Source organism: Hemibagrus wyckioides, linkage group LG20, assembly GCF_019097595.1.
Source record: "Hemibagrus wyckioides isolate EC202008001 linkage group LG20, SWU_Hwy_1.0, whole genome shotgun sequence".
In the NCBI taxonomy this organism is placed as follows: domain Eukaryota; kingdom Metazoa; phylum Chordata; class Actinopteri; order Siluriformes; family Bagridae; genus Hemibagrus; species Hemibagrus wyckioides.
In genome coordinates, this window is record NC_080729.1 from 17,645,367 (window position 1) to 17,670,465 (window position 25,099).

The 25,099-nt window shown below is 38.9% G+C and overlaps 1 protein-coding gene across 3 annotated transcripts in view; it reads right to left on the bottom strand.

Annotated features, from left to right (window-relative positions):
- Positions 1–25,099, bottom strand: part of pde1cb (phosphodiesterase 1C, calmodulin-dependent b) — a 118,117-nt gene that overhangs the window by 10,035 nt on the left and 82,983 nt on the right. For all 3 annotated transcript variants that reach the window (XM_058418520.1, XM_058418521.1, XM_058418522.1), the window contains 10 exons: positions 22,661–22,843; positions 19,907–19,973; positions 19,710–19,826; positions 19,412–19,552; positions 17,088–17,188; positions 15,722–15,850; positions 14,959–15,060; positions 6,650–6,770; positions 596–677; positions 324–444 (listed from right to left, as the gene is read on the bottom strand). In XM_058418520.1, the coding sequence (XP_058274503.1) occupies positions 324–444; positions 596–677; positions 6,650–6,770; positions 14,959–15,060; positions 15,722–15,850; positions 17,088–17,188; positions 19,412–19,552; positions 19,710–19,826; positions 19,907–19,973; positions 22,661–22,843 (1,164 nt within the window). The remainder of the gene's footprint in view (positions 1–323; positions 445–595; positions 678–6,649; positions 6,771–14,958; positions 15,061–15,721; positions 15,851–17,087; positions 17,189–19,411; positions 19,553–19,709; positions 19,827–19,906; positions 19,974–22,660; positions 22,844–25,099) is intronic.

Here is a 25,099-nt window from a genome sequence, read left to right on the forward strand (position 1 = left end):
AGCGCAGTGAGAAAAATTGACCAATATCCACCATTAGGCCTTTCACAAAAAAAACATGACAAACACTTCAAATTCTGATGGACAATTAAAGAATCAGGAATGTGATCATATATCACTTATCTATAATTAGCCCTTTGGTTCGTATATCTGGATTGTATCAGCTCAAAAAGGGAAAAATCTGCACGCAAATGTACTGAGCTTAGCAAGAAATGAATGACAGTGCATCAAAAGCTGCCATGCTGATGGATGACTTAATTGAATTAACTGCTGAAACAAAGGAACTGTCAAAGTATACAGCAGAATCAGAGACTACAGGTCCTGACCTCGACCTGCGAAAGCCGCCCAGGCTGGAGTGTGTTGCCTCATCGATGAGCGGTGTGACAATCTTCTCCGTCATGTCTGTGAGGACAGTGAACGTGGGGACGACAATGAAGTCGATGAATCCTGCAAACACAGAAAAAGTCAACCTGCTCAGTGTTGCAGAGGGTTTGCGGTGTTAATGCCACAACCACAGAGCGTCCCTTCGAGACTCTGACAGGATGACATTTATACAGTCAACTGACCCTTAACCAGATTATGTGTTCACAGTGCTCACCAATTTGAGATTGAGCCACCATGGTAGACTTGCGATCACACAGTGGGGAGAAGGGCAACCCCAGTTCTGCCTCTTTATCACCCTAAACATAAATAGAAAACAGGAATTTAGCCAATAAAAATGCAGTTGCAATGTAATCACAATAAATTTGTTGTGTAGTAAATGATAACACTTTTTAGTTGTGAGTGTAAATGTTAAATAGGAGGGGAAAGATTCTGAAGAGTCTTGATATTTATTGACACAACTGTGAAGGAGGTGTGGCCTATGTGCCTGTCAGTATAATGGAGGAGGTGTGGCCTATGTGCCTGTCAGTATAATGGAGTAGGTGTAACCTATGTGCTTGTCAGTAAAATGGAGGTGTGACCTATGTGCCTATCAGTATAATAGAGGAAGTGTGGCCTATGTGCCTATCAGTATAATAGAGGAAGTGTGGCCTATGTGCCTATCAGTATAATAGAGGAAGTGTGGCCTATGGGCTTGTCAGTATAATAGAGGAAGTGTGGCCTATGTGCTTGTCAGTATAATAGAGGAAGTGTGGCCTATGTGCCTATCAGTATAATAGAGGAAGTGTGGCCTATGGGCTTGTCAGTATAATAGAGGAAGTGTGGCCTATGTGCTTGTCAGTATAATAGAGGAAGTGTGGCCTATGTGCTTGTCAGTATAATAGAGGAAGTGTGGCCTATGTGCTTGTCAGTATAATGGAGGAGGCGTGGCCTGTGTGCCTGCCAGTACAATAGAGAAGGTTTGGCCTGTGTCTGTCAGTATAATGGAGGAAGTGTGGCTTATGCGTGTGTCAGTATAATAGAGGAGGTATGGGTTATGGGCCTGCCATTACAATAGGGAAGGTTTGGCCTATGTGTCTGTCAGTATAATGGTGGAAGTGTGGCCTATGTGTCTGTCAGTATAATGGAGGAAGTGTGGCCTATGTGTCTGTCAGTATAATGGAGGAAGTGTGGCCTCTCTGCCTGTCAGTATAATGGAGGAAGTGTGGCCTATGTGTCTGTCAGTATAATGGAGGAAGTGTGGCCTATGTGTCTGTCAGTATAATGGAGGAAGTGTGGCCTATGTGTCTGTCAGTATAATGGAGGAAGTGTGGCCTCTCTGCCTGTCAGTATAATGGAGGAAGTGTGGCCTATGTTTCTGTAAGCATTGTGAAGGAGGTGTGGCTTATGTGCCTATCAGTATTTTGAAGGAGGTATGGCCTATGTGTGTGTCAAGCTCCTAGTAAAGGTGTGGTCTATGTGCCTGTGAGTATATTGGAGGAGGTGTGGCCTATGTGCCTGTCAGTATAATGGAGGAAGTGTGGCCTATGTGTCTGTCAGTATAATGGAGGAAGTGTGGCCTATGTGTCTGTCAGTATAATGGAGGAAGTGTGGCCTATGTGTCTGTCAGTATAATGGAGGAAGTGTGGCCTATGTGTCTGTCAGTATAATGGAGGAAGTGTGGCCTGTGTCTGTCAGTATAATGGAGGAAGTGTGGCCTATGTGTCTGTCAGTATAATAGAGGAAGTGTGGCCTATGTGCTTGTCAGTATAATAGAGGAAGTGTGGCCTATGTGCTTGTCAGTATAATAGAGGAAGTGTGGCCTATGGGCTTGTCAGTATAATAGAGGAAGTGTGGCCTATGTGCTTGTCAGTATAATAGAGGAAGTGTGGCCTATGTGCTTGTCAGTATAATAGAGGAAGTGTGGCCTATGTGCTTGTCAGTATAATGGAGGAGGCGTGGCCTGTGTGCCTGCCAGTACAATAGAGAAGGTTTGGCCTGTGTGCCTGTCTGTATAACAGGGGAGGTGTGGCTTATGCGTGTGTCAGTATAATAGAGGAGGTATGGGTTATGGGCCTGCCATTACAATAGGGAAGGTTTGGCCTAGGTACCTGCCAGTATAACAGAGGAAGTGTGGCCTATGTGTCTGTCAGTATAATGGAGGAAGTGTGGCCTATGTGTCTGTCAGTATAATGGAGGAAGTGTGGCCTATGTGCCTGTCAGTATAATGGAGGAAGTGTGGCCTATGTGTCTGTCAGTATAATGGAGGAAGTGTGGCCTATGTGTCTGTCAGTATAATGGAGGAAGTGTGGCCTATGTGTCTGTCAGTATAATGGAGGAAGTGTGGCCTCTCTGCCTGTCAGTATAATGGAGGAAGTGTGGCCTATGTTTCTGTAAGCATTGTGAAGGAGGTGTGGCTTATGTGCCTATCAGTATTTTGAAGGAGGTATGGCCTATGTGTGTGTCAAGCTCCTAGTAAAGGTGTGGTCTATGTGCCTGTGAGTATATTGGAGGAGATGTGGCCTATGTGCTTGTCAGTATAATGAAGGTGTGGCCTATGTGCTTGTCAGTATAATGAAGGAGGTGTGGCCTATGTGTGTGTCAAGCTCATAGCGAAGGTGTGGCCTATGTAAACAGTGTGCAAGAAATTATTTATTTAATTTACCTTAGATTTTTGACTGACAAACGAAAAATAAATCACTGTGGCATATGAGAAGGAAAAACAATCCACTTTGGTCCCAAAACACCTCCCTGTCATGAATTAATTTCCTATAACAGCACATCCTGCAGCGTGTGAATAAACCCTTTAACTAAAGTCTCTGTGAACGACAGGTCAGATCATTCCCAACCACTGAACCTTGAGGTTAGCTGCAGCTTGAGATTGATCAGGTTGTGCTGCAGTGTTCATCTGGCCTGCTGTATGAATGGATTTTAACAGCTTATACAGCTGTGCAATGATGCATCATGTAAAACCCCTTCCTGTCTGCATAAGTGGGTGTGTGTACAAAGCTGCAGTGAAGTATCAACTCGCTTTCTTTAGACCTGTGTGAGCTGTCGCTGATGGTTAACCTCCTGCCCAGCGTTTCTCTCTCACTGCACCACACATACCAGAGCTGTGGTGCAGCTGACACACACAAATGGTCTCTCAGTCACACACACACACACACACACACACACTCACACTCACATACACACACACGTGCATAACCAGATCTGCTTATGTTTCTACACCTTATCTGTCTCACAACCTTCTCTACGCACACACACACACACACACACACAAACACACACACACACTATTCCTGTCTGTCAGCTCTTTTTTTCCCCTCATGCAGGTAGACTTAAATACGGCCGGAGAAACACGTCGAGTTTCACTCGCACTTTCCGTTCGCTTCGCTGAGAAGAGTCTCGGTTTTTATTTCCTTTTTCATTTTCAAAACACTCTTAAAAAAGCACAGTTACACATTGTGTTTAGTCAGAAACTGGATTTTCCGCATTGTACGTCCTGCACATGCCAAACGAATGCTAATGTAACGTCGTGAGAGTGCTAGCATCTGGCTTCCTGAGGTAAATCAGCAGCTGTTTGCTAAATGGAACTTGTTAATTGTATTTTTCTTTTTCCGACGTGAGAATGAAAACACACAATATGCTCACTGTTCAGGTTGCTAAACTCGTAGAACACTGTTGCTAGGCAACTCAGAACTAAATTAGCTAAAGCCTGAAGCTAAAGGTTTAGCTGAATGTCCTACAACCAGTCAGTGTTTTAAAATTGGACAAAATAAAGGCATAATGACTGTGGAAACAAAACACAGTGGACATAAATGTCAACATTTACCTCAGATATGGCAAGCATCTGTATGAGTAAAATTACACTGCAAATTACATTACAGTTAGCATCAGCTGCTAAATGTATATGGATTTCATACAGCATGACAACTAATGAGCTCAGAGGTTAAAGATTTCTGACTTGTGAACACTACAAAAGTGAGGCATTCAGTTTGACACACAACATCTTTAGTCTGGAGCAATGAGGCTATTTCTAGCTACATTTGCTAGCTAACTGAAACCTGCTACTGGAAGTTTGCTGACAAATTTCCGGTGCTGCTTTACCTAAAGGAGGAAATATTATTTCAACTAATTAAATAACAGAGAAGAGTACTTACAGCATTTGTCTCATCGTTCCCTCGTCCTGTCTCTGAGGTAGAAAGGAATTGGTGTCTTTTCTCTTGTTATTAGCACATCCCCAACAGATCCATCATCGATATTTTGTTAAGGTTAAGCACTCCTTTACCTGTTTTTGTTCATAACTCTACAATAACTCTATTGTAAATATGGGGGCGGGGCCACTTCCACCAATTCCTGAAGCAATTCTGACCAGTTATATTTCCAATACATATATTTATATGCACAAAATCGCAAACCTCTATCTGTTAATAACGCCATCCATGTCAAAGCATTCGCTGAAGATAAGTGGAAACGTAGCAGCACTTCCCTGTGTGAGAAAAACTCAGTTCCAAATCTGTACGCTGCCTTTTTTTTTTTTTTCAGGTATCATCACATCCTGTCTGTGCAATTTTAACAAAGCTGGTCTCTGAGCATTTCCACTTGGTCTCTGGTCTAAGTGACATGCCATCTCTTCCTCCTCCTCCTCCTCCTCCTTCTTTAGCTAATGCTACAGCTTCGAATAACACTTGTTTCTGAGAGAAAACCACAAATGCTACTGGTGTGTCTCAGTTTGCAAACATCTTTCTTGCAGGGTTTTATTATACAGTTTCATAGCAAATGAAGGAAAGCTAAATCCTTCTGAAACTCTCACGAATTCTTACATGACTGTAAACATCTGCTTTACTATAGACCCTATAGACGAGCCCATGTAGAGCTATTCCTCGATAAAAGATTCCCAGACTGTGTAAAACATAAATACGTGCTCAAAAATGAATAATTACGGTGCTGAGGACTAGATTTGATCTAGAACGTTCCGCTAAAATACAGCCCTCAATTCTCGAACACTTCTCAATTCAGTTCTATCTTTAAAATGATTTGCATTTCAATTTTAAACACAAATGCTAAGGACTCGCGCTAAGACTGCTGCCTGTTCGCATAGATAGCAGAGCGCACAGCCGTCCAGAAGATTTACCTCAAATCCGCTTGCATAACACCGGCATTCACAAGCTAATTAATTCCAATTCGGAGAAGTTTTTATAATCTATATGTATTTCTAGCTTGACTAGCCCTTGCCTAGTCTTAGCGCTTGTGTTTACTTTATTATTGCAGTTCTTCCTACAGCTTTTGTGCCCCTGCTTTTAGTTACTGAAATCACTGTGAGCTTTTTTTTAAATTTATTTATTTAATCAGTCCTCCTAACTTGGCACTTGGAATAAAAGAGAAAAAGCCTCCTCTAAACGATTAGGCTAATTGCATGCAAATGCTAATCAAAGTTAGCAAAGCACAGAACAAAAAACAGTGCTTTTAAAACAAGCCACTTAGACCATCCTCTTTTGTACATTCATAATTACTGTTTCCTATAACATCTATACACTAGGGACTGTTTCAGAGCACACATAAAGCAAAAACCTAGAATTTTGGTACCTAAGTGGATATGAAGACATTTTGTTTTCACCTCAAGTCAAGGCATAACATTATGACCATTATGACATTATTGTGTTGGTTCCCCTTTTGCTGCCAAAACAGCCTTGACTAGATGAGGCATGGACTCCACTAGATCCCTGAAGGTGTGCTGTGGTATCTGGCACCAAGATGTTTGCAGCAGGTCCTCTAAGCCCTATAAGGTGCCCATTAGGCAGTAAGTGAACATTTTGTCCTCAAAGTTGATGTGTTAGAAGCAGGAAAAATTGACAAGTGTAAGGATTTGAGTGAGTCTGATGAAGGGCAAAATTGTGATGTCTAGACCACTGGATCAGAACATCTCCAAAACTGCAGCTCTTGTGGGGTGTTCCCGGTCTGCAGTGGTCAGTATCTGTCAAAAGTGGTCTAATGAAGGAACAACGGTGAACCGATGACAGGGTCATGGACAACCATGGCTCATTGATGCATGTAGGGAGCGAAAGCTGGCCTGTATGCTCCGATCCAACAGACGAGCTACTGTTACTCAGATTGCTGAAGAAGTTAATGCTGGTTCTGATAGAAAGGGGTCAGAATACACAGTGCAGGACGGGTCAGGGCTGTTTTAGCAGCAAAAGGGGGACCAACACAATATTAGGCAGGTGGTCATAAAGTAATGTTATTTTTTTCTTTGTATACACTGTTTTTGTACACACACACACACACACACCTGTCTGAAGAACTCCTCCAGCAGGGAGCTGGTCCAGCGGTGATGAAGGTCCCAGTTTTTGGCTGGATGGCTGATATCAGCAGTGTGTAAGACCAGAGAAAGTGCTTTAGGTTTGTCAATTCTGTAAATGCAACACACACACACACACACATTAGTGCACTCATATCTCCACTCAAATAACCTTCTCTTAGTTGAAAAACCCGCACCACGTTCATTTTAGAAAACACTTACACTATTTGTTATGTGTCTAAATGTTATGGCCCCTGGCTTTTATAATTTCATGTCTGTCTCCATTTCATACGCTTTCATTTTTCTCTAACTGTATTACTTATTTAGTATTGTGTGTGTGTGTGTGTGTGTTTGTGTGTGTTTGGGGGTAATGAAGAGAAATAGATGCAGGGTAATCAATAGAAATCTCATTCTAGATCGTCTAGAGTAAAGGGCAGAGAAGACAGCAGAGGAAAAAAAAAACAAAAGAGAAAACAAGAAAGAAAAACAGAAGTGCTTCAAAAAGATCTGAAAGATCAAAACAAAAGACAAAAACACAGAGAAAATGGAGAAGAAAAAGGTAAATGAGCATGACAGGAGAGAGGGGAAAAAATAAAAAAAAGTTAAATGAAGAGAAAAGATGAGAGAAAAAGTGAAAAGGATAAAAAGAGTTAACTTTATAAGGAAGTGAAAAGGAAGTGAAAAGTAAAGAGATTAGAAAAGAAATGAAGAGAAGGAAAAGAAAGAGGGGGGTGAAAATAAAATAAGAGAAAAGCAAAGAAAGAGGAGAGAAAAAGGAAAGACTAAATTTAAAAAGCAAAAAAAGTGATGGAAAGTGTTAAGATGGGAATCGAAAAAGAATGAAAAGAAGAGAATACAAAAAGAAAGAAAAGAAAAAAATTAAGAGTAGAGTAAGTATAAAGTATAATAGAGTAGAGTATAGTAGAGTAAAGTATAATAGAGTAGTAGAGTAGAGTATAATAAAGTAGAGTAGAGTATAATAAAGTAGAGTAGAGTATAATAAAGCATAAGAGAGTAGAGTATAGTAGAGTAGACTATAGTAGAGTATAGTAGAGTAGGGTAGAGTAGACTATAGTAGAGTAGGGTAGAGTAGAGTAGACTATAGTAGAGTAGGGTAGAGTAGAGTAGACTATAGTAGAGTATAGTAGACTATAGTAGAGTAGAGTAGACTATAGTAGAGTAGGGTAGAGTAGACTATAGTAGAGTATGGTAGAGTAGACTATAGTAGAGTATAGTAGAGTAGACTATAGTAGAGTAGGGTAGAGTAGAGTAGACTATAGTATAGTATAGTAGACTATAGTAGAGTAGAGTAGACTATAGTAGAGTAGGGTAGAGTAGACTATAGTAGAGTATGGTAGAGTAGACTATAGTAGAGTATAGTAGAGTAGACTATAGTAGAGTATAGTAGAGTAGGGTAGAGTAGACTATAGTAGAGTAGGGTAGAGTAGACTATAGTATAGTAGAGTAGACTATAGTAGAGTAGAGTAGACTATAGTAGAGTATAGTAGAGTAGACTATAGTAGAGTAGGGTAGAGTAGACTATAGTAGAGTAGGGTAGAGTAGACTATAGTATAGTAGAGTAGACTATAGTAGAGTAGAGTAGACTAGAGTAGAGTAGACTATAGTAGAGTAGACTATAGTAGAGTAGAGTAGACTATAGTAGAGTAGGGTAGAGTATAGTATAGTAGAGTAGACTATAGTAGAGTATGGTAGAGTAGATTATAGTATAGTAGAGTAGACTATAGTAGAGTATGGTAGAGTAGGGTAGAGTAGACTATAGTATAGTAGAGTAGACTATAGTAGAGTAGACTATAGAAGGGTAGAGTAGAGTAGAGTAGGGTAGAGTAGACTATAGTATAGTATAGTAGACTATAGTAGAGTAGAGTAGACTATAGTAGAGTAGGGTAGAGTAGACTATAGTAGAGTAGAGTAGACTATAGTAGAGTAGGGTAGACTATAGTATAGTAGAGTAGACTATAGTAGAGTAGGGTAGAGTATAGTAGAGTAGACTATAGTAGAGTATGGTAGAGTAGGGTAGAGTAGACTATAGTATAGTAGAGTAGACTATAGTAGAGTAGACTATAGAAGGGTAGAGTAGAGTAGAGTAGGGTAGAGTAGACTATAGTATAGTATAGTAGACTATAGTAGAGTAGAGTAGACTATAGTAGAGTAGGGTAGAGTAGACTATAGTATAGTAGAGTAGACTATAGTAGAGTAGACTATAGTAGGGTAGAGTAGACTATAGTATAGTATAGTAGACTATAGTAGAGTAGAGTAGACTATAGTAGAGTAGGGTAGAGTAGACTATAGTATAGTAGAGTAGACTATAGTAGAGTAGAGTAGACTATAGTATAGTAGAGTAGACTATAGTAGAGTAGAGTAGACTATAGTATAGTAGAGTAGACTATAGTAGAGTAGACTATAGTAGAGTAGAGTAGACTATAGTATAGTAGAGTAGACTATAGTAGAGTAGAGTAGAGTATGGTAGAGTAGGGTAGAGTAGACTATAGTATAGTAGAGTAGACTATAGTAGAGTAGACTATAGTAGGGTAGAGTAGAGTATAGTAGAGTAGACTATAGTAGAGTATGGTAGAGTAGGGTAGAGTAGACTATAGTAGAGTAGACTATAGTAGAGTATAGTAGAGTAGGGTAGAGTGGAGTAGACTATAGTATAGTAGAGTAGACTATAGTAGAGTATAATAGGGTAGAGTAGACTATAGTATAGTAGAGTAGACTATCGTAGAGTATAGTAGAGTAGGGTATAGTAGACTATATTAGAGTAGAGTAGACTATAGTAGAGTATAGTAGAGTAGGGTAGAGTAGACTATAGTAGAGTAGAGTAGGGTAGAGTAGACTATAGTATAGTAGAGTAGACTATAGTAGAGTATAGTAGAGTAGAGTATAGTAGAGTAGACTATAGTATAGTAGAGTAGACTATAGTAGAGTATAGTAGAGTAGGGTAGAGTAGACTATAGTATAGTAGAGTAGAGTAGGGTAGAGTAGACTATAGTATAGTATAGTAGACTATAGTAGAGTAGGGTAGAGTATAGTAGAGTAGACTATAGTAGAGTATGGTAGAGTAGGGTAGAGTAGACTATAGTATAGTAGAGTAGACTATAGAAGGGTAGAGTAGAGTAGAGTAGGGTAGAGTAGACTATAGTATAGTATAGTAGACTATAGTAGAGTAGAGTAGACTATAGTAGAGTAGGGTAGAGTAGACTATAGTATAGTAGAGTAGACTATAGTATAGTAGAGTAGACTATAGTAGAGTAGAGTAGACTATAGTATAGTAGAGTAGACTATAGTAGAGTAGACTATAGTAGAGTAGAGTAGACTATAGTATAGTAGAGTAGACTATAGTAGAGTAGAGTAGACTATAGTATAGTAGAGTAGACTATAGTAGAGTAGAGTAGACTATAGTAGAGTAGAGTAGACTATAGTATAGTAGAGTAGACTATAGTAGAGTAGAGTAGACTATAGTAGAGTAGGGTAGAGTAGAGTATAGTAGAGTATGGTAGAGTAGGGTAGAGTAGACTATAGTATAGTAGAGTAGACTATAGTAGAGTAGACTATAGTAGGGTAGAGTAGAGTATAGTAGAGTAGACTATAGTAGAGTATGGTAGAGTAGGGTAGAGTAGACTATAGTAGAGTAGACTATAGTAGAGTATAGTAGAGTAGGGTAGAGTGGAGTAGACTATAATATAGTAGAGTAGACTATAGTAGAGTAGAGTAGAGTATAATAGAGTATAATAGGGTAGAGTAGACTATAGTATAGTAGAGTAGACTATCGTAGAGTATAGTAGAGTAGGGTAGAGTAGACAATAGTAGAGTAGAGTAGACTATAGTAGAGTATAGTAGAGTAGGGTAGAGTAGACTATAGTATAGTAGAGTAGACTATAGTAGAGTATAGTAGAGTAGGGTAGAGTAGAGTATAGTAGAGTAGGGTAGAGTAGACTATAGTATAGTAGAGTAGACTATAGTAGAGTAGAGTAGGGTAGAGTAGACTATAGTATAGTAGAGTAGACTATAGTAGAGTATAGTAGAGTAGGGTAGAGTAGAGTATAGTAGAGTATAGTAGAGTATAGTAGAGTAGGGTAGAGTATAGTAGAGTAGGGTAGAGTAGACTATAGTATAGTAGAGTATAGTAGAGTAGGGTAGAGTAGACTATAGTATAGTAGAGTAGACTATAGTATAGTAGAGTATAGTAGAGTAGGGTAGAGTAGACTATAGTATAGTAGAGTAGACTATAGTAGAGTAGGGTAGAGTAGAGTATAGTAGAGTAGACTATAGTAGAGTATGGTAGAGTAGAGTAGACTATAGTATAGTAGAGTAGGGTAGAGTATAGTAGAGTAGACTATAGTGGAGTGTAGTAGGGTAGAGTAGACTATAGTAGAGTAGAGTAGACTATAATAGAGTAGAGTATAATAAAGTATAATAGAGTATAGTAGAGTAGACTATAGTAGGGTAGAGTAGAGTAGACTATAGTATAGTAGAGTAGACTATAGTAGAGTATAGTAGGGTAGAGTAGAGTAGACTATAGTAGAGTAGACTAGAGTAGACTATAGTATAGTAGAGTAGGGTAGAGTAGACTGTAGTAGAGTAGAGTAGACCATAGTAGAGTATAGTAGAGTAGGGTAGAGTAAACTATAGTAGAGTAGAGTATAATAAAGTATAATAGAGTATAGTAGAGTAGAGTAGACTATAGTAGGGTAGAGTAGACTATAGTAGAGTAGACTATAATAGAGTATGGTAGACTATAGTAGAGTAGGTAGAGTATAGTACAGTAAGGTAGACTATAGTAGAGTATGGTAGACTATAGTAGAGTAGAGTATAGTAGAGTAGACTATAGTAGAGTAGACTATAGTAGAGTATAGTAGAGTAGGGTAGAGTGGAGTAGACTATAATATAGTAGAGTAGACTATAGTAGAGTAGAGTAGAGTATAATAGAGTATAATAGGGTAGAGTAGACTATAGTAGAGTAGACTATCGTAGAGTATAGTAGAGTAGGGTAGAGTAGACAATAGTAGAGTAGAGTAGAGTATAGTAGAGTATAGTAGAGTAGGGTAGAGTAGACTATAGTATAGTAGAGTAGACTATAGTAGAGTATAGTAGAGTAGGGTAGAGTAGAGTAGGGTAGAGTAGAGTATAGTAGAGTATAGTAGAGTATAGTAGAGTAGGGTAGAGTAGAGTATAGTAGAGTAGGGTAGAGTAGACTATAGTAGAGTAGGGTAGAGTATAGTACAGTAGAGTAGACTATAGTAGAGTAGGGTAGACTATAGTAGAGTATGGTAGACTATAGTATAGTAGGGTAGAGTAGAGTAGAGTAGACTATAGTAGAGTAGGGTAGACTATAGTAGAGTATGGTAGACTATAGTATAGTAGGGTAGAGTATAGTAGAGTAGACTATAGTAGAGTAGGGTAGACTATAGTAGAGTAGACTATAGTAGAGTAGAGTAAAGTATAGTAGGGTAGAGTAGACTATAATAGAGTAGGATAGAGTATAGTAGAGTAGACTATAGTAGAGTAGGATAGAGTATAGTAGAGTAGACTATAGTAGAGTAGACTATAGTAGAGTAGACTATAGTATAGTACAGTATGGTAGAGTAGACTATAGTAGAGTAGGGTAGACTATAGTAGAGTATGGTAGAGTATAGTAGAGTAGAGTAAAGTATAGTAGGGTAGAGTAGAGTAAAGTATAGTATGGGTAGAGTAGAGTAGACTATAGTAGAGTAGGGTAGACTATAGTAGAGTATGGTAGAGTATAGTAGAGTAGAGTAAAGTATAGTAGGGTAGAGTAGAGTAGACTATAGTAGAGTAGGGTAGACTATAGTACAGTGTGGTAGAGTAGAGTAGACTATAGTAGACTATGGTAGAGTAGAGTAGACTATAGTAGAGTAGGGTAGACTATAGTAGAGTATGGTAGAGTAGAGTAGACTATAGTAGAGTAGGGTAGAGTATAGTAGAGTAGAGTAGACTATAGTAGAGTATGGTAGAGTATAGTAGAGTAGAGTAGAGTAGACTATAGTAGAGTATGGTAGAGTAGAGTATGGTAAAGTAGCCTATAGTAGAGTAGGGTAGAGTATAGTAGAGTAGAGTATAGTAGAGTAGACTATAGTAGAGTATGGTAGAGTATAGTAGAGTAGACTATAGTAGAGTATGGTAGAGTAGCCTATAGTAGAGTAGGGTAGAGTATAGTAGAGTATAGTAGAGTAGACTATAGTAGAGTATGGTAGAGTAGCCTATAGTAGAGTAGGGTAGAGTATAGTAGAGTAGACTATAGTAGAATATGGTAGAGTATGGTAGAGTAGACTATAGTATGGTAGAGTATAGTAGAGTATAGTAGAGTAGACTATACTAGAGTATGGTAGAGTAGCCTATAGTAGAGTAGGGTAGAGTATAGTAGACTATAGTAGAGTATGGTAGAGTAGCCTATAGTAGAGTAGGGTAGAGTATAGTAGAGTATAGTAGAGTAGACTATAGTAGAGTATGGTAGAGTAGCCTATAGTAGAGTAGGGTAGAGTAGAGTAGACTATAGTAGAGTATGTTAGAGTAGCCTATAGTAGAGTAGGGTAGAGTATAGTAGAGTAGACTATAGTAGAATATGGTAGAGTAGAGTATGGTAGAGTAGACTATAGTATGGTAGAGTATAGTAGAGTATAGTAGAGTAGACTATAGTAGAGTATGGTAGAGTATAGTAGAGTAGACTATAGTAGAGTATGGTAGAGTAGCCTATAGTAGAGTAGGGTAGAGTATAGTAGAGTATAGTAGAGTAGACTATAGTAGAATATTGTAGAGTAGACTATAGTACAGTATGGTAGAGTAGACTATAGTAGAGTATAGTAGAGTATAGTAGAGTAGACTATAGCACAGTATGGTAGAGTAGCCTATAGTAGAGTAGGGTAGAGTATAGTAGAGTAGACTATAGTAGAGTATGGTAGAGTAGAGTATGGTAAAGTAGCCTATAGTAGAGTAGGGTAGAGTATAGTAGAGTAGACTATAGTAGAGTATGGTAGAGTATAGTAGAGTATAGTAGAGTAGACTATAGTAGAGTAGGGTAGAGTAGCCTATAGTAGAGTAGGGTAGAGTATAGTAGAGTAGAGTAGACTATAGTAGAGTATGGTAGAGTATAGTAGAGTAGACTATAGTAGAGTAGACTATAGTAGAGTATGGTAGAGTAGCCTATAGTAGAGTATAGTAGAGTAGACTATAGTAGAGTATGGTAGAGTAGCCTATAGTAGAGTATAGTAGAGTAGACTATAGTAGAGTATGGTAGAGTATAGTAGAGTATAGTAGAGTAGACTATAGTAGAGTATGGTAGAGTAGCCTATAGTAGAGTAGGGTAGAGTATAGTAGAGTAGAGTAGACTATAGTAGAGTATGGTAGAGTATAGTAGAGTAGACTATAGTAGAGTAGACTATAGTAGAGTAGACTATAGTAGAGTATGGTAGAGTAGCCTATAGTAGAGTATAGTAGAGTAGACTATAGTAGAGTATAGTAGAGTAGACTATAGTAGAGTATAGTAGAGTATAGTAGAGTAGACTATAGTAGAGTAGACTATAGTAGACTATAGTAGAGTATAGTAGAGTAGACTATAGTAGAGTAGACTATAGTAGAGTGTGGTAGAGTAGCCTATAGTAGAGTATAGTAGAGTAGACTATAGTAGAGTATAGTAGAGTATAGTAGAGTAGACTATAGTAGAGTATAGTAGAGTAGACTATAGTAGAGTATAGTAGAGTATAGTAGAGTAGACTATAGTAGAGTAGACTATAGTAGAGTATAGTAGAGTAGACTATAGTAGAGTATAGTAGAGTAGACTATAGTAGAGTATAGTAGAGTATAGTAGAGTAGACTATAGTAGAGTAGACTATAGTAGAGTATAGTAGAGTAGACTATAGTAGAGTATAGTAGAGTAGACTATAGTAGAGTATAGTAGAGTATAGTAGAGTAGACTATAGTAGAGTAGCCTATAGTAGAGTATAGTAGAGTAGACTATAGTAGAGTATAGTAGAGTATAGTAGAGTAGACTATAGTAGAGTAGACTATAGTAGAGTATGGTAGAGTAGCCTATAGTAGAGTATAGTAGAGTAGCCTATAGTAGAGTATAGTAGAGTAGCCTATAGTAGAGTATAGTAGAGTAGACTATAGTAGAGTATAGTAGAGTAGACTATAGTAGAGAAGGGTAGAGTAGACTATAGTAGACTAGAGTATAGCAGAGTAGAATAATAGTAGGGTATAATAGAGTAGAGTATAATAGAGTAGAATAGAGTATAGTAGAGTAGAATAATAGTAGCTCTTCTCACCCCTCTGGTTGCTGGAGGAAGTTCTTCATGGCTTTGACTTGTTGGAAATGACATGACATGTCTGTCGCCAACACCATCTCCACCACCAGAGCCCTGAACTCCCTGAGAACACACACACACGCGCACACACACGCACACACACACACACACACGCACACACACACACACACGCACACACACATGCACACACACACACATTACTGTAACCTCCCTTTCTCTATCTCTCTGACTGTCTCTCTCTCCATCTCTCTGACAGTCTATCTATCTCTCTGACTGTCTCTCTCTCCATCTCTCTGACAGTCTATCTATCTCTCTGACTGTCTCTCTCTCCATCTCTCCATCTCTCTGACAGTCTATCTATCTCTCTGACTGTCTCTCTCTCCATCTCTCTGACAGTCTATCTATCTCTCTGACTGTCTCTCTCTCCATCTCTCTGACAGTCTATCTATCTCTCTGACTGTCTCTCTCTCTCTCTCTCTCTCTCTCTCTCTCGTGCGCACACTCACTCTCTGCTTTCTGTTTCACTCTCTAACCCTGTCTGTCTTTCCCTCTCTCTGACTGTCTGTCTCTCTCTGTCCCTCTGTGTGTCTTTCTGTCTCTTTCTCTCACTCTATCGGTTTCTGTCTTTCTGTCTGACTGTCTGTGTCTGTCTTTCTCTCTGTCTGTCTTTCTCTCTCTGTCTCTCTGTCCGTCTTCTCTCTCTATTTCTCTCTCTCTCTCTCTCTCTCTCTCTCTCTCTCTCTCTCTCTCTCAGGTGCTGTACCTCCAGTCATCTTTGGACAGGTTGTAGAGGATGTTCATCTCGTCGTCGTCCTGTATGAGACGATACGCTGCGCTGACGTGGTGACTCTCCAGCACCGAGCGGTCATTGTACAGGATCGCTGTGTCTGATCTGGACAGCAGAGATGTGCAATTTCATATGGTCAAGAAACAAAGGTTTAACTTAACAGCATCTGAACAAATACATAGTTAGCTCTCTCTCTCTCTCTCTCCCTATATATATATATATATATATATATATATATATGTTTCTATATATATATATATATATATGTATCTATATATTTATATATATATATATATAGCATATCTATATATATATATATATATATATATACTGTATATATATATATATATATATATATATATATATATAGAGAGAGAGAGAGAGAGAGAGAGAGAGCTAACTATGTACAATATATACCTAAATCTTTAGCTAGCTAGCTTCTTGCTGTAGACTCTTTGGGTGTGTATGCATCTTGTGTGTGTGTGTGTGTCTGTGTGTGTGTGTAAGCTTAGCGGCTTTTTCAGTTAGCACATTTATTGATTTCTTGAATAGAGTAAAAGTTTTGGCACCTCTATGCCTGTCTAATGTGTAATATATTCATGTGACTCTGCAGCATCCAGCACTTTGTTATTCAGGAAAGAAAATAAATGATGGCCGCAAAATTATAAATCTCAGGTGACACTTATAAACGTTCATATTTAATCTATGTGCATAGGGCAGTGGTGGCTCAAGTGGTTAAGGCTCGTAGGATCGGGGTTCAAGCCCCAGCACCACTAAACTCCACTGTTGGGCAATTGAGCAAGGCCCTTAACCCTCTCTGCTCCAGGGGGGCTGTATCATAGCTGCCCCTGTGCTCTGACCCCAACTTCCTCAGCTGGGATATGCGAAGAAAAGAATTCCACTGTGCTGTAATGTATGGGTGGCAATAATAAAGGCGTCATGCTGTCAGTTCTCCTTTCATTCTATCATCGTTAAATTTTCTTAGTGACACCGGGTTGTCAGTGGGTTTTGACGGTTCTGCCCAAACACCACGCTCAGCGATGATCAGTAACTATGCCACGTTCGCTCGGTTCGTCTCTCACTCTGTTTTTTTTCTGCGTTATCCGTTTGCCGCTGGTCAGTTTGTTATTGAAAAGACACGACAGTTCATTTTTCCCTACGACAACTGTGTTTTGCCCAGCAGCTCTGCGGGCTTTCATTAATCCTGCTCCCAGTGTGCGTGTGCGTGTGTGTGTGTGTGTGTCACAGCTTTTCTGAATGACTGCACTGATGACCGAGAGAGTTACAGCATGGCCGAAAGCACCGCTCTGCTTCATTCCTTTTTATTTTTTTCTCTCTGTACCTGGTCTGGATGTGGAAGTTATTTGTGGTTCCAGTGTGCTCGTAGTCGTGTACTGCAGCAGCGAAGATTAGAGCGAAGATCTCCAGCTCCGTCATCCAGTGCTGTGAGGAAAAAAAACAAGACAGGTGGAGAGGTCTATGAAGTCTGAAAAAAAAAATCCATAATATATTTTAATAAAATGCATAGAGCCGGCTCTTGAGTGATTCAGGAAAGCGTTAACGTGAAGAGTTTGAATCCAGATGATGTCATCCCTCCTGTCAATCACAGCATCGCTGATCAATCAAAGGCATTTGTGAGCGTATATATCAAATATACGTAGGCAGGCGGTCATAATGTTATGCCTGATATATACTCTGATCAGGCATAACATTATGACCACCTGCCTAATATTGTGTTGGTCCCCCTTTTGCTGCTGCTTTTGATCTTTTGAACACCTCCACAAGAGCTGCAGTTTTGGAGATGATCTGATCCAGTGGTCTAGCCATCACAATTTGGCCCTTCATCAAACTCGCTCAAATCCTTACGCTTGTCCATTTTTCCTGCTTCTAACACATCAACTTTAAGGACAATGTGTTCACTTGCTGCCTAATATATCCCACCCACTAACAGGTGCCATGATGAGGAGATCATCAGTCTTATTCACTTCACCTTTCAGTGGTCATAATCTTATGCCTGATTGGTGTAGATGAGGCTCTACTGGGACAGTTCCTTGCCAGTCCACCAGAGGGAGTGTTCCACTATAGTCTGCTTTGCAGTGATGTGCCACACCCTTCATATTGTTCCACTATCCCGCCTTGTCACCTGTTCCACATTTACCCTAATGTGCTGCCTTTTATATATAAATATATCAGCCCTTTTATTCTGGTCATTGTTTTGTCTTCATGCCTTACGGTGTGATGCTGTTGTGTTTATCCAGGTATCTCTGTGATAGAGGTTTTCTTTAACATTTCTCTCTATGTGTATGTGCGTGCACTTGAGTATGAGTTTCTGTGTGTGTGTGTATTGCCTGTGTGTGTGTTGCCTCTGTGTGTGTGTGTGTGTTGCTTCTCTCTCACTCTCTCTCTCTCTCTATGTGTGTGTGTTGCTTCTCTCTGTGTGTATGTGTTGCCTGTGTGTGTGTGTTGCTTCTGTCTGTGTGTGTGTGTTGCTTCTCTCTCTGTGTGTGTGTGTGTGTGTGTGTGTTGCTTCTGTGTGTGTGTGTTGCTTCTCTCTCTCTGTGTGTGTGTGTATCTGTGATGGATGTTTATTTGTTTTGTGTTCAGGTTGTGTTTTATGTTAATAAAGCAGTGCCTGGGTTTTATACTACGGGTCTGAGTCTCTGTAATGCAGGTGATTGAGACTAACGTGGAGATCCGGGTTCGATTCCCGCTTCAGGCAACGCCTCTAGACCGTTAAAATATTTACCACCAGCAGCAAAAAATGATCCAGTTTCATGTCTTTCATACGCAGGTTTGATGTCTTCCTCCTCCGTAGCTGTGGTGTGATGAGGAGTGCTGAAGCTCCTGTGAATTATCCTCATTAACACTTCACATTAAAGTGCACTATGTTATTTATACACTACAATGAAATGGTCGGAGATCTGAAGGCCTGAGCTTTCTTTATAACAAAAACACATGGAATTATTTATTATTTATTAGCTGATTTTTAAAGGTCACATGGGGGGGGGTTCGATTGCTCTGGGTGACCAATAAACAAGTGAGCTTTTACAAATCAATAACAACTCAAAAGACAAATCAGCTCCTAAACAACAGACTAATGAATAACCTTCTTATTCCAAATAAGCCTGAGGGGTGTGTGTGTGTGTGTGTGTGTGTGCGCGCCTGTTTGCATTTGTGTATGTGTTTGTGTGTGTGCATGTTTGTATCTGTGTGTGTGTATATGTTTATGCATGTGTGTGAGCTTGTCTATTGGTGTGTGGGCATTTGTGTATGTGTTTGTCTGTGTGTGTGTGTGTGTGTGTGTCTGTATTCATTTGTGTATGTGTTTGTCTCTGTGTGTGTGTGTGTGTGTCTGTATTCATTTGTGTATGTGTTTGTCTCTGTGTGTGTACATATTTGTGTGTTTGTGTTCGCGCATTTGAGTATGAGTTTCTCTCTGTGTATGTGTGTGTTTGTGCGTGTGTGTCTGTGTGTGTCGGAATGCATTTGTGTATGAGTTTGTGTGTGTGCATTTGAGTGTAAGTTTCTCTATATGTTTGTTCGTGTGTGTGCATTTGAGTGTAAGTTTCTCTATATGTATGTTTGTTTTTATTCGTTTCTCTCTCTTTCTGTGTGTGTGTGTGTGTGTGTGTGAGTGTGTGTTTGTGTGTGTGTGTGTTAACGTACCACCATGCCAGTCTTGAGCATTAAGTAGTGTACGGTCTGTGTGACGTCTGCAGCGTGGATGAGGTTGTGATACGGGTTTTTATGCTTGCTGTATCCCACTTCCAGCGCCTCCACAAAGGACACCAGAGCTGAGATGGGAATCTGACACACACACACACACACACAAACACAAACATGTGAAAAGCACATAATTACACCTCACACCTTCTTCACACCATGTCGCCCTGAGCCTGAAGAGTGAGAGAGAGTCAGAGGAGTGTGTGAAGAGCACCAAAACTGTGTGTGTGTCAGTGTTTACCTTGAATCGGCTGATGAGATCATATCTGGTGAGAAGTTCGTAGAAGATAAATTTCAGTGCGTGGTCACCACTTGATTCATTTAAAGCAAAGACATCGAAAGTCCACTTGTCTATATGCTGTAAAAAACAACACAGAATTACACACCCAGCGCTGTGTGTGTGTGTGTGTATAATGCTTGTGTATGTGTGTGTATTACCTTGAGCACAGTAATGACAGATGCAGGGTAGCTCAAGCCCACCATGTTGGAAGTCCTCCTGTACATTCTGTTCAGAAGAAATAAAAAGGGTGAATGAGCAGCAAGCTCCGAGGATTTCACAAAAAATGACCAATCTCTAGAGTTTACACAACGACGCCAATAAACAACAGAAAACATCCTGTGAGCAGAAAGAGGAGAATGGCCGGAGAATGGTTCGAGCGAACAGGAAGTCACATCATCACTATTTACAGCTGTGATGAGCAGAAAAGCATCTCAAACTGTACAGCATGCTGAAGCCTGAGGCACAGGTCTGTGAGTGGAGAAGTGAGAGAGAGAAATGGAGAGAGAGAGAGAGAGAGAGAGAGAGAATGAGAGAGGAGGAGAGATGGTGGTAACAGTCTTTGGCTTTGTTCCTCAGAGGAGAAGTGGTGTACAGCAGAAACACTTTATACTGCACTTAGAGATTTATGGAGACGCTTCACCGCTGGAGGAAACTTTACGGCCGCCGGGAGACACGTTTTTTTCGAACCCAGTGCATTCTGAGCGTTTTAATGCGAGGTGGGAAAGCCACAAATCGCCTAAACCCCTGTCCACTGAGACTCTTAATCTAAACACCTGAGCTGACCATCACGATCTGGATTTATTAATCACACCTCACTATTTACTAATACTCCACTACAGTGTGTCTTTATCACCAGAACACAATGTGATATAAAGTTAATAATTAGATAAATGATAGGAAAATGTTACTACTACAAATAGTAGCATAAATAAATAATGTTAGGTCTTAATTTTCGTGGATGTGGGATGCGTATGTTTTTTTTAAAAAAATATATATATATTAATCATTCATTTAATTAAGCTGCATTTCATGCACAGGAAGCAAGAGAAATTACACAGAAACACATTTGACCTTGCTGTGACCTTGACCTTGTTTGAAAAGGATCATTACGTATAAATCCTACAGACATTTCATCACTGGTTCTTCAGATAATGCACTAAGGAGAATCTCAGATACGAGGAAAAAATGAAATAAAAACCTTATCCCTTAAAGGAGAAGTTCACTTCCAGAACAAAAATCTACAAATCATTTCCTCATCCAAGATGTTCATGTCTTTCCTTCTTCAGTCGTAAAGAAATGATGTTTTTTGAAGAAAACATTTCAGGATTTTTCTCCGTATAGTGGACTTCAATGGTGCCCGTGAGTTTGAGCTTCCAAAATGCAGTTTAAATGCAGCTTCGGAGAGCTCTAAATGATCCCAGCCCAGGAAGAAGGGCCTTATCTGGCCAAACCATCGGTCATATTCTTAGAAAAATAAAAAATTGTATACTTTTTAACCACAAAAGCTCATCTAGTGCTAGCTCTGGGATGTGCGACGCTACGTACTACGTAATTACGTCGGAAGGTCACGCGTGACATAGGTGGAACTACAGCTTCAATCGCTCAGGATTTTGTAAAGGGAATTTGTGAGCAGTCACGTTATTTCCAAGCAGACGTAATCTTTTAGGTTTAAAACGATCCAGGGTACACACAAACCAAATTTTAAACCAAAAACTGACACAAAGACACATAACTTTGTGTCATTCCACACGCAACAACTCCGGAGCGGTCTTCCTTCTCCACACTAGTAAACACTGGGTCTGTAGTTCCTCCGATGTCACACGTGACCTCCGCGAGTCTTTGCACGTTCACTTAGTAAACACTGGGTCTGTAGTTCCGCTTACGTCACGCATGACCTTTCGATGTGATTACGTATTACGTAGTTCCGCCTACTCCACTATGCTACGTAATCACGTCAAAAGGTCACGTGTGACGTAGGCGGAACTACAGACCCAGTGTTTATTAAGCGAACGTGCAAAGACCAAGGAAATGCAAATAAGTCTGCTCCGAAGGTGTTGCTTGTGGAATGTACGTTTTGGTAAGTAAAGAGCGTTTGACTTATTTGCATTTCCTTGATCTTTGCACGTTCGCTTTGTAAACACTGGGTCTGTAGATACAAGCTTTTCTGGTTTAAAAAGTATACAATTTTTCTATTTTAATAAGAAATGGGCCGATTGTTCGGTTAGATAAGAGCCTTCTTCCTGGGCTGGGATCATTTAGAGCTCTCCGAAGCTGCATTTAAACTGCATTTTGGAAGCTCAAGCTCACGGGCACCATTGAAGTCCACTATATGGAGAAAAATCCTGAAATGTTTTCCTCAAAAAACATCATTTCTTTACGACTGAAGAAGGAAACATATGAACATCTTGGATGACGAGGGGGTGAGGAAATGATTTGTAGTTTTTTGTTCTGGAAGTGAACTTCTCCTTTAAAAAAGTAGCACATTTAAATAAGGGGAAAGATGCAAAATTTTATAGCCACAATAACATAAGTGCTAAGAGGAACTAACTTGTTTGGGGATGTTTTACAATATTAATAAATTGATTTTAATTCTTTCTTTTGTTTTGAGGTGCTAATGTTAAGAGTCGCAACAGTGGATCATTAATCTGCTCATGTGATTTGATGCAGGTTTCCTCCTGATGCAATCTTCCCCTTTTTATCAAGCCTTGGAACTGACACTGAGGGTGCACTAACTTATGCAAACCCCCAGCATCTGGGTCGGCTTTATGCCCGGGGGATTGAACCTGAGCCAGGACAGTCTGAGCTCATTTTGTGTGTTATTTTTTTACTGCAGCTTTTGTTCCAGAAAAAGTTTTTGTTCCTGTTTAAATTGGAATCAAATAGGTGATTGAAACCTCTCGGCTTGACCTCACCTCTCCACGAATATCCCAGCCTGCACAGCGTGGACGATGCTGCGGAATCTCGGCTTCTCCTCCGTCCGTCTCAGCATCAGCCCCATCTGACGTGTGAAGGTGGAAGCCAGCCAATCACGAACCTCTGATGGTACAGAGTCCGACTGGATATCGCTGAGCTCATCCTCTGTGTCCACCAGTCGCCTGAGAGACAGAGATAGAGTGAGAGAGAGACAGAGAGAGATAGTAAGAGAGAAAGAGAGAGAGAGACAGAAAGAGAGAGAGACACAGAGAGAGAGGGAGAGAGGTTAATTCCATGTCCAGATAATTTAGCCAGGCAGCAGTAACAGTGTGTCTAATGATAACTAACGTGGGGTTGCCAGACCCTCCACCTCGTGTCACTCCATCTTTCACTATGATTATGTAAATCAAGAGATTTCTTCATTTGGAACAGATCGTCATTAAAACCCTTTATGTACACTTCCAAACAATTTCACGTCTCTAGTTGAACTGGGAATGAAATATTGTGATCGTTTTTACGTGTCCATCTTTCAACAATTCACTCACCTCTACCTCGATTCCTACCTCGACTTTTACCTCGTTTGTTCTTAAACACCACAACCAAAAACATTTATTTCTTCGCTACTTGGGCTTGTCCCCAACCAGCTGAAATATTTATATCATATTATTTATATAATATTACATCCCTCTTTTGTTTGTCTTACTCACCCTCTCTGTTTTCATCTGTTGTTCTTAATGTTTTGTCTGCCTTTACAGATCTGTTTTTGTTTTATTAACTGTAGTTTGTTTGTTGCTGTTAGTTGTTAGTGTCTATTAGCTTGGAATGCAAAGTGTCGACGCCATGTTTTTGTAGAACATCACACACTGAACTCTGGGTTGAGGTTGAGGTAGAGGTTGGAAATTCTGTTTAGTCACATTAACCCTTTGGAGTCTGAGACGTATTTTGGATCCTGGAGATATTTCAACATACACTGATATATGTTCTTATTTCACTTAGAAATTATTATTATTATTATTATTATTATTATTATTATAAAATATTTTATTTTATTTTCTTTATTTACTTATTATTATTTGCTTCGTCCATGTACTAAATCAAGTTTAAAATTGATTAGTAAAAATATATATTAATAAGGACACAGAGATCATGCTATAAAATACACTCTAAATATATTTTAATAATATTTAAGGAATACGGGATTGTTATAACGTGAAATTCTAAAACCCTGTTCAATTATTCACATAAAACAATACATTTATTTATAATTTGTGCGACACTTTTTTCTGTTCTTAAGGCTGTGTATCTATTTCATGACACATTCATGAATATCACTGTCTTTCTCTCAGTATTTCTGACCAAAAAATGAATAAATAGACATCGTCATCCTCACAAACCCCTCAACAAACTATTATTTGTGGCTTTACTTAACTGCCGAACAGCAAACGAACCAAAAGCATCAATTTCACACTGATTCAGACTCAGCAAACGAGGTGTGAAATTGCACAATCAGATGCGTAAAAAGTTGCATAAAATTCACTTCATTTACCATCCAGGTTCAGGCATTTGTAACACTTCCTCAACTCCTTTGCAGCAGAGAGACAGGGAGTAAAAATGACCAGGGAACTGGCCTCCAAATACATCACTAACACAATGTCCCTGTGATGAACGACCAGCTGATTTAAAGCCCAGTTCCCTGATGAATGCCGTCTCGAAAAAATATCTTTTCTTGGACCTTGGCCTTGTTTTTGAAAAGTTTTCTAAAAGGTTTGTAAGGAGTCAGAGAACTTTACTAAGGATCTTTTTATCAGAGCTGGAAAGAATAAAGTATGTAATTTTGTTACTAGTATACTAAAAAGTATTGTTTTAGGGGGAATTTAAAATAATTGCTTGTTTACATTTTTAATCAAACTTTCTAAATTAAAAAAAAAATAATAAAAAAATAAAGTTTTATACTCCATTGAACACCTTAACTTTCTTAGTTTTTCTTTTTTTTTGGGGCGGGGGGATAGATATATTTTTTACCTCAGAAATCACAATCCTAAACTATGTAAATGTTATACAACATTAAAATTAATAAATAAAATAGATATATTTTACCTCAGAAATCACAATCCTTAACTATTTAAATGTTATACAGTATTAAAATTCATTGAAAATAAAACTAGATAGATTTTTTTTTACCTCATAAATCACAATTCTAAACTATGTAAATGTTATACAATATTAAAATTAATTTAAAAAATTATATATATATATATATATATATATATTTTACCTCAGAAATCACAATCACAGAAATCACATCCTTAACTATGTAAATATTATAAAAAATATTACAATTTAGTTATTGTTATTTATTTATTTGTTTTTTTTTAAAAAAAAAAGCTAGATAGATTTTTATTTAAATAAAATAAAATAAAATAAAATTTAAAATCCTG